At 45.6% G+C, this 18,812-nt stretch overlaps 1 protein-coding gene across 4 annotated transcripts in view; it reads right to left on the bottom strand.

Moving 5' to 3' along the window:
- TMEM181 (transmembrane protein 181) overlaps window positions 1-18,812 on the bottom strand; it is an 875,876-nt gene that overhangs the window by 157,044 nt on the left and 700,020 nt on the right. For all 4 annotated transcript variants that reach the window (XM_069607878.1, XM_069607881.1, XM_069607880.1 and 1 more), the window contains one exon: window positions 15,795-15,897. In XM_069607878.1, coding sequence (XP_069463979.1) covers window positions 15,795-15,897 — 103 coding nt within the window. The remainder of the gene's footprint in view (window positions 1-15,794; window positions 15,898-18,812) is intronic.

The raw sequence follows: 18,812 nt of genomic DNA, 5'->3' as shown, positions 1-18,812 counted from the left end.
CAGGGTGCCTAAACCCCCTCCCACACCCCCTGTGGTACCCAGACAGAGTGGCACCACTTTTGGAGGCTTCTGTGGAGAAGCCCGCCAAAAAGTGGAACAAAGGGCTCGACTTTGGTTGGAGTCACAGAAGAGAACACAAATGCCATTTTAGAATCGAGTTCTGGCAAAAAATACCAACCGGCGAATTAATATTAAATAAATAAACCGGCGGTATGTTTGAGGCTATAAGAATCAAATAAAGTTGGTAGCCTCGAACAATGGGAAAATCCCATAGAGATATATTCGCGGTCGAATATAAAAAGTAGTATCCACTGCCACCAGCCAAAACTCGATCAGGGGGGATGGAGACGTGCCCCCTCGAACAACAGACCCCGGGGCAATCTAATTGCCCCGACCAGTACGTCCACAATATGATGGTTTGTACTGGTTTCTGTTCATAGTTTGGGACTAACAAAGCCAATGGTGACTTTACATGCCCTGGCAGACAGTCAGTCCCACGGTATGGAGTCTATGTTGGGGGGGTCGCTACGACACCCCTGGGTTACGGCACCGAGGGTGCTGTGTAACCCACATAAAAAAACACATGAGACCGTATGGAGTAAAAGACCCCATAGCCCATAAAACACATGGAAAGTTAAAGGAACACCTCAAATCATGTCTAACAGTGGGAGCAAAAAGAATCTCACTCTTAGCAGGAGAGCAAAAAATAAACCCCAAAAATCCAGCAAAGCTGCTGGGGGACTCACTAGGTTTGGGAAATTAGCCTTACAGAGAATTTTCCCTAACATTCACCCCACAGAGAGATGTCGTTTACGATGCATTTGTGGATTTGCCCCCGAGTGTTCCTCCGCTAGACGACTTCTGCTCAGAGTGTCTGCTAGAGCATGGAGTTCCCCATGGAACGTGTTGAGAGACTAGGAACATGTTTTGCTTGCATGCTCACTTCAAAATTCTTTGGGATAGCCTGGACAGACAGAGTATGCGCCTCCCTGCTTGTTTAGGTATAACATGGCAGTGGTGCGGTCTGTGAGGACTTGCACTGTCTGACCTACTAGATGCTGTTGAAAAGCTTGCAGTGCCTTGAGAACTAAGAGTTCAAGAGGGTTTCTGTGGTTTGGGGCTTTAGTCTGTGTCTACAAGTCGTATGCTGTGTGATGGAGGTAATTGGCTCCCCCTGAGAGCGAGGCGTGTGTTAGTATCACTTTAACTGGTGGGTTGCGAAACGGTTTTCTTTTCAGAAAGTTGTCTTTGGACCACAAGCGAAGAGCTTGTACTGGGATTAGTGAAAACCACAAGATGGTCCCACTGACCGCTTGCCTGAGACCATTGTTTTGCTAATCACTCCTGCAGTGGTTGCAGTCATGTGTCTGGAACTAGGTAGATGTAGGAGGCCATCATACCAAGAAGGCGCATTGCCTTGCATTCGGTTATCTGGCACCCGGCTAGATAAGGAGGCACCCGAAACATGTTTTGTGCTCTCATTTGTTTTACTTGGTTGGGGATGAGACTTGATTTTCTCGTTGATAGAGAAACCGAATTGGAACAGCAGATTGATTGTTCTTTGGATGTTTTATTTCCACATTTGAGGAGTTTCTCTTGTTATTAGACAGTCATCTATATAAGGGTATGCTGGGAATGACTCTCTGCGTAGGTGCGCTGCTACCACTGCTAGTACCTTTGCGAACACTCTAGGAGTTGAGGCTATACGAAGGGGAGTACGCCTTGAATTGGTAGTGTTCTCCCACTATCTGGAAGCACAGGCATTTTCTGTGCGCTGGAACATTGAAATATGAAAGTATGCATCTTTCAACTCCGATGTCATTACATCCCCCTTTTTTAAGATGGGAATTACCTCTTGAAGTGTTGTCATGCAAACCTTTTGTGGCTTGACATATGTTCGCTGAGCGTAGGTCTAGTACAGAGCGCATTGTTACGTTTTCTTTGGCACAAGGAAGTACGTTGCATAGATACCCTAGTTTACTTGGTTCACCGGGACTGTTTCTAGGGCATTTTTTTCCAGCAGAATCTTCACTTCCTCCAGTAATGCAAGCCTTTCTTCTGGTGTCATTTTTCTGTGTCTTGGCGGATAGTTGATTGGTTTCTGCAGAAGTTCTATGCAGTGCCTTCCTGCCACAGTGGATAACACCCACTTTTCCAAAGTGATCCCCCTCCCATACGTGGGTGAATTGAGAGATGCAATCTCCTACTGGAGTAGCATAGGAGGGGCACGGAAGCAAGGTGTCCTTGTTTGGGGGCAGTGGAGGCCCCATCTCTACTCCTGGGCTTTCCAAAGCCTCTTTGAAAACCGCGGAGGACTGTTCCTGTGAGTTACCCCACAATAGCAAATGGTTCCCGAGATAGTTAAATGAGCGTTGTGCACTTCGTCCACAAAAAATGTTTTCTAGTGTTGAATGGCTCTCTTTGGACAAAAGATTTGTTAGACAGTTGTCCTAATGTCTTATTCCTCTTGGGCACGTTTCAGTGCATCCTCAACGGCCTTGCCGGACAAGGCATTCAGCTTGATGGGCACATTAACTAATGTGGCCTGCGTTTCCAGCATGAAGCGTGACTGCCTTAACCAGGCATGGGGTTCAACTAAAGTGCCTTCAGATATGATGCGGCCCATATAGTCTGAGGCAGCTAAATTATTTTCCAGAATGCAATTGGCCACTTGCTTGACCCTTGCAATTGTTTTTGCAAGCCGAGATGGAGTGGATCTGGGACGGTTTCAATCTGCTGATCCGAGTCCACCATATGGTAACCATAGCTAGGCAGAGTGGCATTATTGGCGATTCTGGTTTGATAGGCAGCTGAAGATGCCACGTTCCTGCCGAATGTATACATCTTTTTGCTTTGTCAGGTGGTGACTCAGCTGGTGCTTCAGCAAATGCCAGGGGTGTGCCTACTCTTTTACTGGTGGTGGTGATGACCAGGGAGTTGGGTTTTAATTGACCTTTGATATACAGTGGGTCGCGCTATGGGCTGGTGTGAACACCTTCTGAATGCAGGGGTTGACCGCTTTTGTGAGGTTTGGAGGGCAGGGCGAATAAGCCTTTGAATCAACTGAAGGATGGGAATGAATTGTGTTGCAGACTTTGTCTCCCAGGACGTCCTCCACAAATATTTGTCCTGTTGGGCCTTCCAAGTATCTATTTTAAGTGTTGGGTGGCAATGAGGAGCAGCTTGTTGTACTGGAGCGGATTATCTATAGGTGAGGCAGCCACCAGCCGATTCTGATTATATGGGGATTGGATGACTTAGATATCGGATCATCATTGTCGTTGTATTGCTCCTGGTCCAGACGATACAGATCACCTTGGGAACTTGGATCTTGAGAATCTGCAGTTTCCAAAATATATAGATCCTGTGAGGAATCTTGGAACTGTGTGGTAACATGTGTTTGGGTAGAGGTGCTGGGCTGGGGAAGTATCTATTCATGGCACTTTAGAAGGTGGTTCACACCTGGCTACCCTTTTCCCCTGTGCAGAGCCCTGCAGGGTTGTAAACTCTTCATGGTGGCAGTCCATAAAGTACACGAGTACATGAACCAGGATATCCTACTCATCACCCGGTCAAAGCTTTCAGGTGTCTACTCAGTCGACCTATGAAAGACAGAAGGGGCAGGAGTGTCTTGAAGGGTTGTATGTTCTTTGCGACTCAGGGCCCCTGATAGGGTGTCTTTAGAGGAAGTATAGCCACTATGCTCAGAGGGAGGGAGGGGGCTGAGATGGCATAACAACATAATTTTTGATTAATTCCTGCATTTTTGACGCGTTAGAAGAGGACGTTGAAGGTTTTGATTTTGACGCATGTATATCGACGTGCAAAAGGAGGGCCTTTTTAAGTACAGTGTCTGAAACGGGCCTAGTCGGCACTTGTTCGAGACCCGTCATGCAGCGATTGCGATGGCCCAGAGGACTTGGAAGATTTCTCCTTAGACACTACGTGGTCATGAAAGGTCGCCAATGTGGTCGGTGTTCGGCCATGGGGTATGTCCTTAGGTCGTTGTGGTGTGTGTGCTTTCGCCGCCGGGTGTTTCTCCGTAACAGGCCCGCGGGCCTGTTTAATGGAGCCGGGGGCACGCACATGGGATTCTTCTGAACCCCCATTGCCCTCTGCGTCCCTTAGGATGTCGATGCTACCATTGCTGGATTCATCCGCCATCTCTATGGATGCCTCGGCCTGCATGCTGTGGGCAGCCCAGCGCTTAGTTCGACTGTCCTAAAGTCTTTGGACGGAAGAGTTTGCAGGATTTGCAAATCTTTTTGCGGTGTCTTTCCAGGGATACTTCCGATTACAAGATGGACAGAATTTAAACAGGGACGTCATTTAAACAAAATGCCAGGGATAGGGGAAGTGATATCACACAGCCCTTGAACTCTGATGAAATCACAGGAAATAATGTCATTTGACCCCACCCCTAAGTGATATTGTGGGAAGCAATGGAACACAACCTTTCACCCATTGACAAACCAGGAAGTGGCATCACATACCATTGTGCCCAAGTATATTACGAAAAATATGGTTACGATCTCACTATATTGTGAAATACATTTCATACAAGAATGGATCGACATATGTATCGTTAAGATCAGTGTGAATAGGCCCATATTACCAAATTACTGTGAAAGCAGACGTCCATGGCCAAATGATAATGTGTTATTATATCATGTCTATCATTCGGAGCATGTAGCAGACTGATTGTCATGATTGTCACCCTGGCCTTCTAATGTCCCCATAGCTTTAACACTTCTTCCCTGCCAGGCACCTAGGTCTAGTGCCTCAATAGTGAAAGTTCCAAGTAAGTAACTGAGTAGAGAGCAGTACATGTTGAAAGTGTCCCCAGAACAATCTTCTGACAAAGCCAATAGGTCCGATACAGTTGCAATCCCCTATGGTGGGGGGGCGAGAAAACAGGTAAGCAAACTCACGCTCCTTACTCCGCTTTCTCGAGTGACCACCCCCGAGGTACTCAAAATCACTGCTGCAACTTCTGCTGTTGCTTCTGTTGAAGGAGATTCAAGGGCCCTGGATGCAGAAAACAGTAAGCCTTGATGATGGAGCTTAAATTAGTCTTTGGGACACAGATGCTTCTCCTGAAGCAGAAGAACTGATGCACCCAAGTCTTTCTTTTAAAATTGCTTTAGTGCAGAAACCCTTTTTCAGGGAGAACTGGTGGCTGGGATGGGGATGTTAAGAGTAATTAATCACGCATAGAAACACATGTGTACAGGCATGTTAAAAAATGCCACATCATATCATTGAACCACCATAATGCTGTTAAAAGATAGTCAAAACCGATACCTTAGAACCTTTAAACACAACTTCCCTGACCTTCCAACAGAAAGTCAATGTCTCCAAAGCTCTGGTTCCCTCCAGGCTGGATTATTGCAACAGTCATCCTTAATATTCCTCTTTCCTCCCGCCGCCCTCTTCAACTAATCCAGAATAAGACTGCAAGACTTATCCTTGGCCTCATGCCCAGGGACTGCATCTGTTTAGCCCTAAAATCTCTTCACTGGCTCCCAGTTGTTGCTAGGATCAAGTTCAATACCCTCAGCATCATCCACAAGGCTTTCTGGGGCCTGGGACCTCGATACTTCCTACTCTCTCTCCCTAAAGGCTTTCCTGCTAGAGTCCTTCGGTCCTCTAGCTCCAACTCTCTGAAGGTCACATTTCTCCAAGCAGAGAGTGGGGAGTAGATCTCTCTCTTCGGCAGGAGCCGCCCTCTGGAACGGCCTACCAGCTCCTCTCCGACTTGAGCTGGTTCTCCTTAAATTCCAGAAGCTTTTCAAGACCTTCCTTTTTTCCTCCTCCTACCCTCTGCCCCCCCTCCCTTGCTAGTCTCCACCTGACGCTACGACTGGTTGCCTGTGTTCCTTATGAGCCTTACCAGGGCCAGGACCTTCCTCGACCAGTCCTCCCTCACACCTTTTTACCAGCACTTTGCGACACCCTCCCCAGACTAGCCTCCATATTCTGGTCCACTCCCCCTGCACTTTTTACCCCCATCCTTGTTTCTCGAGGCCCTTGCACTGCCCCTTGGACCCTCGCACTCCTGCACCTCTCCCCCACTCCCTATCCCTAATCCCATCCCTTCGCCCCAATCATCCCCCCCCTACACTTGCAGTTACTGCACTTGCGCAATCCGAATGTCACAATGCCAAGTAGGACTGTTACTGTTATTTTTGTCCACTCCCTCTCCCACCCCTCTGCCCCCCTTCTGTCTTGTGGCACGCCTGGAAACACTTTTTGCTGTATGGGCACCATATAAATGCTCAATAAATAAAACTAGCCAAATTCTCATGCTTCAGTGAACACAGAAGTATTAACAGAATAACCATTATACACCCTCAACATCCCCTCCCCTTCAGTAATTCAGCCCTAAACTGCAAAGGTAGAATATTGGGCCAAGTGAAAAGAATTGCTCACGGGACCAGTCCACTCAGGACCAGGAAACTCCAAACATACGTCACTCCACATAAAACCATAAAGAAAACTTCAACACAAACTGAGTAGAGTTCATCTCAGCAATAAAAGCAGAACAGTTGTAGGACAAACCCAGAAAACAATAGCGCCCATCCTGCATAATCATCAGTTCTCATCACATTTCAACAACTGTATGCATATTCTTGCACCTCAGAAACATATACCCCAGCTTCATACATTCTTTAATTGGTTTACAATGATTAACAATTGTAAGGATGCTGAGGTAAGACTGACAGAGGGGTTATGGTGATATTTACAAACTTTTATTCAAGTGCAAAAAGGAAAAGGAAACGCTATCCCACCCCAACTCTAAGAGGGGCTTCTCTGCCTCAACTGAAATAACTAGTGTCAGAATGTCCAAAGCAAAAGTCCCAATGTTCAATGTCAGCATCCAAACTATGTCCCTCAAATCTAGGCGTGGTCAAGGGCTATATCTTCTTATTTGGATATAGCTGTGAATACCTTAGCTTCACTAAAGAGAAAAATGATAAAGGAAGGTTTTAAATGTAATCCACGGTTCTCCCCTGGACTACAGGGCTTAAAATCTCTAACCCTTAGACTTTTTTATGATTGGAAATCTCACATAACTCAGTCCTCCCTGGTAGCTGCAGTAAAAAAGCCAAACTATAGGGTAGCTATAATTGAGGCCATAAGAGCTTCTTTAATAATAGGATAAAAAAAGGCACGGTCAGCGACTAAGGAACTTTTCAAAATCCTGAAGGAGCAAGAATCTAAGAATCAGAGACACAGGACGAACTACTAAAGATAGTGCCTGGTGTGAATTGATTCAGCAGGCCATGCAAGACCAGCTTGAAATTATTAGGGCTGATATTGCCAAGAAAAACATCAATCTTGTGAGTACTGAGGCGGAGAAATTGGGCTGTATTTTTGAGAGATGCCCCTCAATTCCTGCATTTAACTTTAGCCTCATCTCTATATACAAATTGGCGCTAATTATTAATCAACTAAAGACTACCAAATGCAGAAACAACACCTCTATGGCCATGATTATTAAAACCTGCCCTCCCACATTGCTGGCCGCAATTTGCAAATTTGTTAATGTATCATTGGAAACGGGGATTGTTCCTCAGGATATGAAAAATGCTTGGGTTATGCCCATCCTAAAAAAAGCCTGGTTTATCGGCTGATTTGCCCAATAACTTCAGGCCTGTTCCACATACCTAATGTCTCCTGAAACGTATGGACAGAGTGGCTTATAGACAAATAGCGGAGTATTTGAAAGTACATCCTATTTTACATGACCATCAGTCGGGCTTTCGGGCTGAATTCGGACAGCTCTCTTAGAGCTAAAATCTAAGTTACTGACCCACAGACAAAAATGAAGCCTCTTTGCTGACGCTGCTTGATCTGTCGGCAGCCTTCGACATGGTGGACCATTCTATCATGTCCACCAGGTTGAAGGTCGTCGCTAATTTTTCACCTTTAGCAGTCCATTGGATTTTTCTTTTCTCGGTAATCGGGAAAGCAGAGTTTTCTTCAAGGATATTGAAGCTGAGCCCTTCTACATTAGTTTCGGGGTACAACAGGGAGCATGCACTTTGCCCTGTTTGTACAATATATTTACTGTACCTCTATTTGCTATGTTAGCTCATGAGGGTGTGATAGTCACAAACTATGCCGACGATAAGCAGTGCGTCATTCCTTTAACTGGTAATTACAATTTGGATGAAGCTTTGATTAATAAGATATATGCCTTTATTGAAACTCGGATGATCCTTAAGTTGGCACTGAACAAAGAAAAAAACCGACCTGCTGGTGTGGTTGATCACCCTACGTGCTACAGAAACTGGGTCCTACATATGAAAGCTTCCATTTGGGAGCTGTAAAATCATTCCGCTTAAGAAAGTTAAAACACTGGAGGTCATCTTCGACCAATGCCTCAGCATGATGCTGCATGTATGTAGTCTGGTGTCTTCCTGCGCCTACTATATCAAGTTCCTGGCTCACCCAAGACTTAATTTCTGAGGCTAATGCGGAGGCAATCACAAGAGCAATTGTAGGAGCGAAAACTGATTACTGCTCCAGTCTACTAGTAGGCATCAATACAACTATTTTCAATAGGCTACAGGTCTCCCAACATGGACCTGTAAGGGTGGTGATGGGGCTTGCTCCCAGAGACCATATTACTGCAGCAAGATGCGCTCTTCACTGGCTGCTGGTTGAGTCGAGAATTATTTTCTGACTCCTGGTTATCACGCAGAATTATAGACAAGGAAAGATGCCTGCATATATCCAAAATCTTCAAGCAAATAACATTTGTGGTAGAGCATTGAGATCTAGTAATCAGAATTACTTAATCGTCCCCGGGTGTAGGACCGAGAAGGTTTCCAAGGGAGCCTTCTTTTCAATTGCCCCCAGGGCCTGGAACGACCTACTACTGGAGTTCTGAGTATGACCTTTCGTGTACCCGTATTCCGTGTATCTTTATGGATCCTTTGTTTTATTGTATTTTTGTGTTGTTGCGCCCTTAAGCCCACAGGTCCATGGCTGCGCATAACACATTTATTAAAGTAAAAGTAAAGTAAATCTAAACAAAATAAAAGTTTGGTCTTTCCATGCCAAAGGTAGTGGTACCCGTCCCATGGACAAAAGACCATTCTGGAATCTTCAGACCTTGAAGAATTGGTAAGTGTGGGTCCCTTTCACTAGGCACAGTTGTACACAAAAAAAAGGGGTTTGGATTAGTTTCCAACCTGTAGTGGGTCCTTGATTCTGTTTGACAGATTTGTTTTCCTGCCACCAGATACTGTGACAAAGAAAAACCTCACTAAGTGCAACCAGACTACTCCCAGGAGGTGCTTGGGTGCCCAGTGACCTCTTGTAAAGGAAGCAGTTAGGCAAACCGTGCTTTGCTCCCCCACCCTCCCAGAAAAATATTTCAAAATAACAGAAAAAGTACGATCATCCAAATAATCGGTCCACGTTCTCAAACTAGCAACCCCCACGTCTTTGGAGGAGTGGATGTTATGAACATTAGATTTGGCCATATGTTTGGATGGAATAGACGGGGCTACACAGACTTCAATGAAGCGGGTGTTGACTTCCAACGTCTATCTGTTCTCCGATGAGCACGGGAAGGGGTCTTTAACTACTGCAGTGGATGGGGTTTTCTTTAACCTTATTAGTTGATACGCGATTTTACAGAGGGCTTTTTTTGTGGCCTGTTTTATATTATGTTTCAACAGGTGTTCTTGTGATTTTGCACTAGTTTTGTAGGACTATTCTAGAGTTCCCAATCGTCTGTTTCCTTCACTCATCCTTGTATTGGTAGCCACTAAGGACTGACACTATTGGTGCACTTCGATTTTGACTGTGGGATTTTTTCTTTTTGGTTTCTGTGATTTTATTTTTTGGTCTGGAAATTACTTGTTGAATGTTTTTCTTCCTCCTGCTTTTTGGTTTCATTGACTAACCGGGCCTACATCAAACAGAGGTGGTCTCCTGTCTCCTGAATATCTGAGGATTACTGAGTTGGTCTTCAGTTTGGGTGACTAGGAATGACCTGCTGTCTAACTGGTGATTAAAGTAATATGCATTTTGTTTCATTAACAGTTTAAGATGTGTTCTTAAGAGATCATTCTTAATTCCACATTATAATAATTGGGTATCTTATTATGTTATGTTCTAGGTATTTCAGGGCATTTCCCCGACGATGGGGAATGAGGTCCCGAAACGCGCAGCATTTGTGGTACCAGCCTGAAACCCTAATTTGTGTTCAAACAAGTTTTTTGTACGCACCAATTGACTTACTATTTATGATGAACTAGAGGCTCAATGAGATTTATATTCCATTCTCTTACTGTTTTCCTTTTTCTGCTTGTTTGGTATAAGTCTGACCATACATTAGAGTGCCTTATTTGTGGTTCAGGCACTCTATTAAATTTCATATTTGTTATCTAAATTGTTCTATGATTTATGCGACAATATGTTTGTAAGCAATTTTTGGATTATAAACCAAGATATTAAGTTTTGTATTTTTCCTTTGTCAATTGATTTCTTTTTTTGTAAACCCATTAGGTTTTTCAGAAGATTGTTGAAGATTTTATTTTCCAACATTACTAGCGAGTAGTAGAATCTAGGGTTCACATACAAAGAGTGAATGCTGCGAGCGCTTTGGGCTACCCTAGCCCCGACATATGAACTGCATTGTTCTCTTGAGGGCTTTGGGAGTCAACCTTTCCATTACTTCTATCACCAGATTTATCCGAGTTTGATTCTGTGTGAAACATTTACATTTTTTTCAAGCTCGATTCTTAAATCATAACTACTGTTTGAGTGTACTCCCGTCCCCAGCCTAGATACTTCCCCTCTTCCTAAGAGATTGGTGCCCAGTCCTTAAGTACGCCTTTCAGGCTTATTCGTTATTCTCATTATTGCTTTATCACAGTTTCACTTATATGGTTTTATATTCAGTTCATCATCAATTTCACTTGGTCAAGTTTGTCCTGCTTCAGAACGATGCCTCAGCAGCGACACCGTTCTCCCAGTTCCCTCCTTGTCTGCAAGAGAACATTGTCGGGCTTAGCGTTTGCTCTGGTTCTCTTCCTCCACTCTGGATCTCATGCTTCTCGATACTGCCGGAATTCCACCCTCTGTCTTCTCTCTCCGTGTGACCGGTTAGGATTGCGGGCACCAGGGAGTCTTGTCTTCACCTGGATTGGTTTTGGCGTAGTTCCACAGGTGCATGGCCCTCCATGAACTTGTGGCCACACCACCACTGGGGTTATGATTCCAGTCTCTGCTGTTTCTCAATCCTCGTAAATGCTGGACCTCTAGCGTTTTTCTCTGGCGTTTTGTGCTTCTCCATAAATCGCAGGCCCTGTGGCACTCCTTTGCTCTGCTTCTCCAAGGTGTGATGTTAGGGGGGGGGGGCTTCCCCTGCTTACGATCCCCTCTCTCCTTCCCCGGTCTACTCTGATCAGTTAAATGGGTGTCTACTTCAAGAGACAGATCCTTTTCCTTGTGCATAGCAGTTATTTTAGTTCCTTTTTCAGCCAAACATCCAGGTATTAGAGTGCTCTTCACAACAGATAGCCCCATATATGCCGATATGGTGGATGGGCTACGGAGTTCCTCACAGGACGGGAGTCCTTGTCCCCTAAGGGGGAGTCTCTCCCAGAGAGGTCCCAGTTACCCAGAATCCTAGGGAGGGTATTACATAGCCAAGGGGGAGGCTCCCCCTAGGGGAGATGGGATAAATACCCCTTGATTCATCAAAGGAAGTTTTGGGAAAGATCTGTAAAAAAAATAAAAAGTTAGGAAAGAAAAGAAAACCCCGTTTCTGCCCAGCCCCATCAATTTTCCCATACAGAAAAGGTCAAATTCATGCTCAAGCGCACAATCAAAACAACTGGATGGAATAGGACCAGGTACAAAACAACTTGGACACTAAGCATTGAATCGATTTCCAGTAAAGGGTCTGGAGTTACTTCATCTAGTTGTTTTTAAAATATTTGAAGGAGAAGGGGGCGCGCGCCCTTCTCCCAAATGTATCGCTCCAATCCCCATGGTGCATTGCAGCAGAGGAGCCAACAACATTTTCAGAAATGAAAAAGTAGCAATTTTTCCCCAAAAGTCTATTGCTAATTCATTTTGGCTTGCTGGATGGATTTGGAAGACATTTTCAAAAACAAAGTTTGTCAAGGCCTCCCCACCCAAACCAAAAAATGTGGGGAATAATTGTCCTTGGCCCTTATGCATCATCTGGGCCTTGACCTCCCACACCAATTCTTCCCAGGTCCTGTCTATTCACAGCACTTTGCGCATCTGCACACCCCCCACTCTGGAGGCTTGCACTTACACCTCCCGCGACCCAGTCCGTGTAGCACTCAAAATTCCTAGCACTTAGTCTACGGCTCTTCCACAAGCTCGGACTCCCCGGCACTTACGCCCTCTCCAAAACACCAGAGTTTCAGTTTTCAGCCCATTGATTTTCCCATAGGGAAAAGTGCCGTTTTTGAACAGCAGTAGCGTGAAAACCGCTGGGCAGATTTTGACAAAATGAGAAACAACTTGGGCACAAAGCGATGATTTAAAGGTCTTGACTGGTTTGGGGTCAATCCAGCCAGTAGTTTCTAAAATATTTGACAGCGAAGGGGTGGGGGCAGTAGCATGCTTCTTAAAACCTTTAGATCTGACTTTGTGCTTTTTAGAGGAGAGTCTGAGCAATTTTCTAAACCAAGGGATTATCAGGATCCTCTCCCCCCCCCCCCACTAAAACTGGACATTTTGGGCACAATTCATCAAAAAATGATGAAGTTATTAAGAATGGTGTGAATAGGGTGTATTGGTACAGCATGTATAGTGGCTACGGCCTTCATATTGGGGGAAAATATACAGTGGACACGGCAGAAGGCAATGGCTAGTGGCCCATAAAAAAAACCCGATGGTATAACAAAACCCTTGAAATTCACTGAAAACACTGAGTGCAGTTAAGTTGACCAGATTGAATGCAACAAAAACCTTGAAATTCAGCGGCTGTGTGAATCCATGACCAGCTGAACTCTGCGCTTTCCCGTTGCAGACCGCATGAGCATGTATAAGTTGAGAAAGGACGCATAGGCCATTTCTCAACTAAAAATAAAATACAAAAAAGATGACTGGTATGGATCAGGGGGAAAAAGGGACTACACATAGTCCCTTCTCCCTTTCCATGGCGGTAAGTCGCGCGCCAGGAACACTAATATTCCCGGTGCCGGCGAGGGACATGGAAGCAGGTGGTGGATGGGGCAAAATTTGTGGCAAAAGGGAGGAGGTGGAGATGCGGGGCGGTGGGGGCGCACTTGCCTCATACGGCGGGGGAATATGGCGGCCTCCAGCTACGGGGACGCTTAGAGCAGGGGCTTTACCGTGTGATAAAGCCCTGTTCTGAGCCTCCTCATTGGCTAAGAGCACAAAACATAAACCTAACATAAAAGACGGTATTCACAATGACATACAAAATGGCGTTATGGGGGGACATCATTGGGAGCGCACAGTTAAACTGGTCATGACTTCCCACATCGGTTGAAGGGGGGGGGGGTGGTGCAGAGGTTTCCTCTCATTGGGGGCTGCAGGGGGGTCTCCCTACACAGGTGGTCAAAATTAGGTCAAATGGGCAGTAGATCAGGTTTTTTTTTTTAGGTCAAACAACCCATATCTGATTATACCACGTTGGCTCACAATGTCTTTCCTGTAGCCCAGAGGGGGCATCCCTCCCCATGAGATCCTCCCATTGAGGACCACCCCCAGGGGCACTATCGGGTAGCAACCTCACCTCCCTGGCCTCATGTGAAGGGTCTCACCCCTCTCACCCCCCAGGGAGAAGGGACAACATCACAAGATTTGTCACAATGGTCTGCAGAGTCCAACTCAGGATGGCGACCGATGCAGCACTGACGGCCTTGCAGAAGCCGATAAGCCTGCAAAATGGTATCAAGGCACTTCTACCAGCTTCTGGTGGCAGGATTCTTAAGCAGGGTCCTAGAGTAGTTGGTTCAACGAGTCCAAGGGTTGGAAAATCAACAAGTCTCTTCTTGGATTGCAGCAAGAGAGACATGTATCACTAGTACTGATATGGCAATATTTGTCATCCGCAGTAGCAGTGTGCTGGGGCTAGAGCATGGTGCTTTTCTTCAGTGTCTTGGCTTAAGTTGAACGGCAGCAGGGCTCTCCTTATCCCAAATTCTGACTGGGGCTGCTTCAGCCCACCAGTAGCAAGGATCTGCCCAATTCAAACAGTTAAGGGCTGTCCATTCAAGGATAGTCCCAAATCCCACATCGAGCTAACAAAAGTCGCAGTCCCCCCCCCCCACCCTGCAGTATCAACTCTGCCACCTATAGCATGCAGTTTGCTGAGCATTGAGCTCTTTGTTCCATGGTTAGAGGGCGAAGAGTAGTACATGGTGCCAGGCGGAGCCATGTCCCCTGAAAAAACATTTCCTAGGATGCTGATGTGCTGAATCTGGGGAACTCACCGACTTCCACCTCCAGCCCATACATCACATACAGAGTAGTTCCTCTAGACCCATCAGCCAGCCCAAAACAAGGGAGTTTGTCGCAGCTTATATTTGCAAAAATGTAAATCTTGAATAAGTGGAAAACAGAGAAATTTGTGACTGAACGGATATGGATACGCTCTCCAAACATGAGGAAATAATGTGTAATGGATGCGTAGAAAAGGTCAAATATAAGGCGCTATAGACCCCTTTAATAAGATGTAGGCTTGATGTGTCTTTCTTTCCACGTCAATCTAGCTTCTGCTTTTTAGACCGGTTGTGCCTCAGGTTTATCTACTGCAGAAATTGATAGTGTGCTTTAGTGCGTCTACTAGGGCAGTGGGAATGAGATACAATTGATATGTTCTTTTATTGTGCTTTTGAGACACTTCTAATTAAAATAAATTTTTCTCAACAAAATAAATGTGCCCACTTATCCTTAAAACCATCTCATCTCGACTACGCAAATGCACTATGAAGTCCTCAACTACCAGATCTGCAGACGACAGCAGGTGTAAACGTGGCACGGACTTTCACACTCAGCATGAGGAAAAGGCAGCTGTCTCCTTTCACCTGACTAAGCTTGACTTTTTGAAGCTAGAATCAGTCAAAGCCTTCTGCCTCACAAATTCATCAAGTGCAGTTCATTCATACCTGCGGAACAGAATCAAGAGATACTGGCCAGGTCACCACTTGCAATCCACTGATGCAAATAGGTCTATCCCAAAGGTGCAAACATCGATGAGACAGATCTTTATCTTCCACCAATCACAGCCACTGGAACACTCCATGTAAACATCTGCAGCTTGCAGGCTAATGTTCAACAGATCATCCATCAAAACAAGTTCCTGTCATCAGGCCATCCATTTGCATCCTTCATCTCGCTGGCTCTCTGTAACACAACTCCCTTTACTACAATCATACCTCAAGAATTATTTAGCCAGCGCTGTATTTCATTTGCCAATTGTTAAATCCATGGATGCCTTGTGATACTTCCACCCCTTGCTATCAAAGCCTTGCAGTATATAATCTTGTATCAATTTCTGTGCTTAGAGGCAACCAAGTTAGAAATGTGGGCCATACAGAAAACAAATGTGTTTAGATCTTGGATTTCACTTGGTATAAAAAAAATAAACCATATTGGTATAAGATGTTTAAGAGATTTATAAACCCATGCACATACTAGAAGTACCTGGTTCATAAATAAAATGGGTTGTAGGGCAGAGAAAGTTAATCCTTTAAGTTGGAGCATGTTTTAGAACAAATTAAGTTTACAGAGACAGTTCAAAGCGATAAAATCCATCTTACCAACATATGGCATATTTTGTAGTTCTGAACAGGCACGTACAATCAGAAAAAGCAAGTACAAGACATACAACGATGCCACCAAGAGGAAGAAAATTTTCATTCCCTGTAACAAAAAAAAAGTATCAATTAATTGATCACTAGTGAATAAATCTACCTCCCCGACAGGGACCTAATGTCCTTTAATCGCACCAAATAAAAGTATAAAAGAATATTTTCATCTATGCCCAACCACCCCCTCTCATCCAAATAACTTGGATTGCTAAAGTTTAAAGATGTATGTTTCTTAAAATGTCTGCATTATTATAGTGAACAAGGACCTGTATGCCCTCAAAGCAAATATCAAACTGAGGATTTGTGAAGCCCCATGCATACATTTTGCACTATTTGGTTGCATTCACATCTCTTCCGTGTTAGGTCTTGCTTACTGCAGGAGGCTTTACTGGATTTTGCTACTTCATGATTTTCAAAACGACTAGCTTAATTGCAGGTAATTCTGTCCGAGTGGACGACTTTATTCATTTTGCCTGGAGAGCAAACAAGGGTGTGAAAGAAAGAACTAAGAAGAGAGAGAAGGGAGTAAGAGCTAAAGAGAAGAGAGATGGAAAACAGAAAGGAAGCAGAAAAGAAAGCTAGAGCAGAGACACAAGTGATCAGGAAAAGAAAATAAAGATTATTCAGAGAAAAGGGGAGCGAGAAGTGTATGCACACAAGTGAGCTTATACATATATATTTCAAGAGGCAGGAATTGTGCCTCTGTAGTTAAGGGAGTGTGTGTATTGTCATAGAAAAAACACTAAGATAATTATTACTTTGGCACAGATTGATAGATTTGCACAAAAGTCTACTAATGTTTATATTTCTTGGAAAAATGTGCAGATTCATTCAGGGCAGCGGTTATTTCCTCCGGTCAGAACGGTTACTTTTTCCATTGAAACTCCAAACTCCTATAAACATTTGCACTCTGCTACAGAAAAGCAGTGCACAGCCTGACAGCAGAACATAAGATGCATAAGATGCATGCATATATGGATAAATGGAATTGGCGAACTCTCCCGAAACTCACACATCAAACAAAGTTATTTCATGTGTGGAGGTCAGACTAAACATTTGCAGTATGGACCTTATCTTGGGTTTATGGACCCGAACCCAGGTCTGGGAAATCGGCAAGAAAAAAAGGTTATTGGGCAGATGGGAGCCATTCTATGGGACGGAGGTCCAGCAACACGAAAGAAGTCCCCCGGCCAAAGGTGAACAGCTGTTCACAAGTTAACTTCCCTCCAGAAACTTCGAGCAAGGGTGCTTATGTCCCAGTTTTCATGAGGACAAAGCTTTCTGTTCGAAACTAAACTGGACGCGGCACCACCACTTGGTAGGAAAAAGTCACTTACCTGTAACTGTTGTTCTCCAGCATGGGTCTGGCATGGATTCACATGCTCATGAATATTCCCCGTCGTCAGGCTGGGAATCCTCGGTAAAGAAAAAAAATCAGTATCAGTTTCGTTTCTGATCTGTCTTTCTCAGTAGTAACCAATCACTGGTCTCTGGGTCATACTGCCCCCAGCCAATGACTGCCCTCTCCCTAAACCCCGCCTCTGGCAGCCATCTTCAGATTTGGTAGCACGCAAAGTGGCAGTATGATCAAGTGAAGAGCCGTAGAGGGGTAGGCGGGAGGGTTCGCATGTGAATCCATGCCAGACCCATGCTGGAGAACAACAGTTACAGGTAAGTAACTTGTTCCTTCTCCAGCATGGGGTCTGGCATGGATTCACATGCTCATGAATATAAGAATACATAGCAGTACATATGCACAACCACGGGAGGTGGCAAGGCTCAACATTAAGCATTACATAAAACTCAACATTAAGCATCTCTTACCTTCCCACCAGGCTCACCTTAAGCAAACAGGTTGCGCAGCACTGCCTGGCCGACTCTGGACTCCTCCCTGGAATCCTGGTCGAAGCAGTCGAATCTCGTGAAGGTGTGCGTCTACCTCCACGTAGCAGCCCTGCAGATGTCCAGCAGGGGCACACTAGACAAGAACGCCGTGGTAGTCGAATGGGCTCTCGGACGGCCGGGCAACGGTCGGTTTGCCAACCGATGACAATGCATGATGCAGCCGGAGAGCCATCTGGAAATGGAAGCCTTCGAGATAGCCTTCCCTTGGTTCACAGGTCCAAAGTTCACAAACAGCTGTGATGTCCTCCGAAAACTCTTCGTTCGGTCCACGTAGAACTTCAGCGCTCTAGCCACATCCAGCGAGGGCAAAGTCCTTTCAGCCGGGGACGAAGGCGACGGGAAGAAAACAGGTAGCACCAAGGGCTCGTTGAGGTGGAAGTCCGACAGCACTTTGGGCATAAACGAGGGGTGCGTCCTCAGCACCACCCTCGTGTCGTGAAAAGTCAAGTATGGAGGCTTGCAGGATAGGGCCTGGATCTCTCCCACTCGCCGTGCAGAGGTGATGGCCACAAGAAACGCAGTCTTCCACGACAGGAATTTCAGCGGTGCCGAATGCAGGGGAGCCTGGTCAGCACCACGTTGAGTTCCCACGCCGGGGCAGGGGCCTTCACCGGCGGGAACGATCGGAACAGTCCCTTCATAAATGCCTTCATCAGGCGATGGGACCACAAGGACGCCCGTCCTGTGGTTCTGGTGTATCGGGAGATCGCAGCCAGATGCATCTTGATGGAGGCGTGAGCCAGTCCAGCGTTGGCCAGTGACAGTAGGTACGGCAGCACTTGAGGGGCCGTAATCTGTAAAGGGTTAATCTTCTGTGCACGGCACCAGACTGAGAACCTCTTCCACTTATGTCCGTAGCACTTGAGAGTTGACGCCGCCCTGGCTTTTGCAAGGACCTCTCTGCAGTCAGCCGGGATATCGTACCCTCCAAACTCTAGCGCTGCAGGAGCCAGGCCTCCAAGTTCAGCGACTCCGGGTAGTGATGAAGTATGGCGCCTCCTTCTCTGGAGAGAAGATCTGCGTCCGTCGGCAGCTTGACCGGTGGGGACGCTGACAAGTCCA

This window comes from Ambystoma mexicanum, chromosome 4q (genome assembly GCF_040938575.1).
Source record: "Ambystoma mexicanum isolate Mex_15411 chromosome 4q, UKY_AmexF1_1, whole genome shotgun sequence".
Lineage (NCBI taxonomy): Eukaryota > Metazoa > Chordata > Amphibia > Caudata > Ambystomatidae > Ambystoma > Ambystoma mexicanum.
This window is presented reverse-complemented; position numbering and strand designations above follow the sequence as displayed.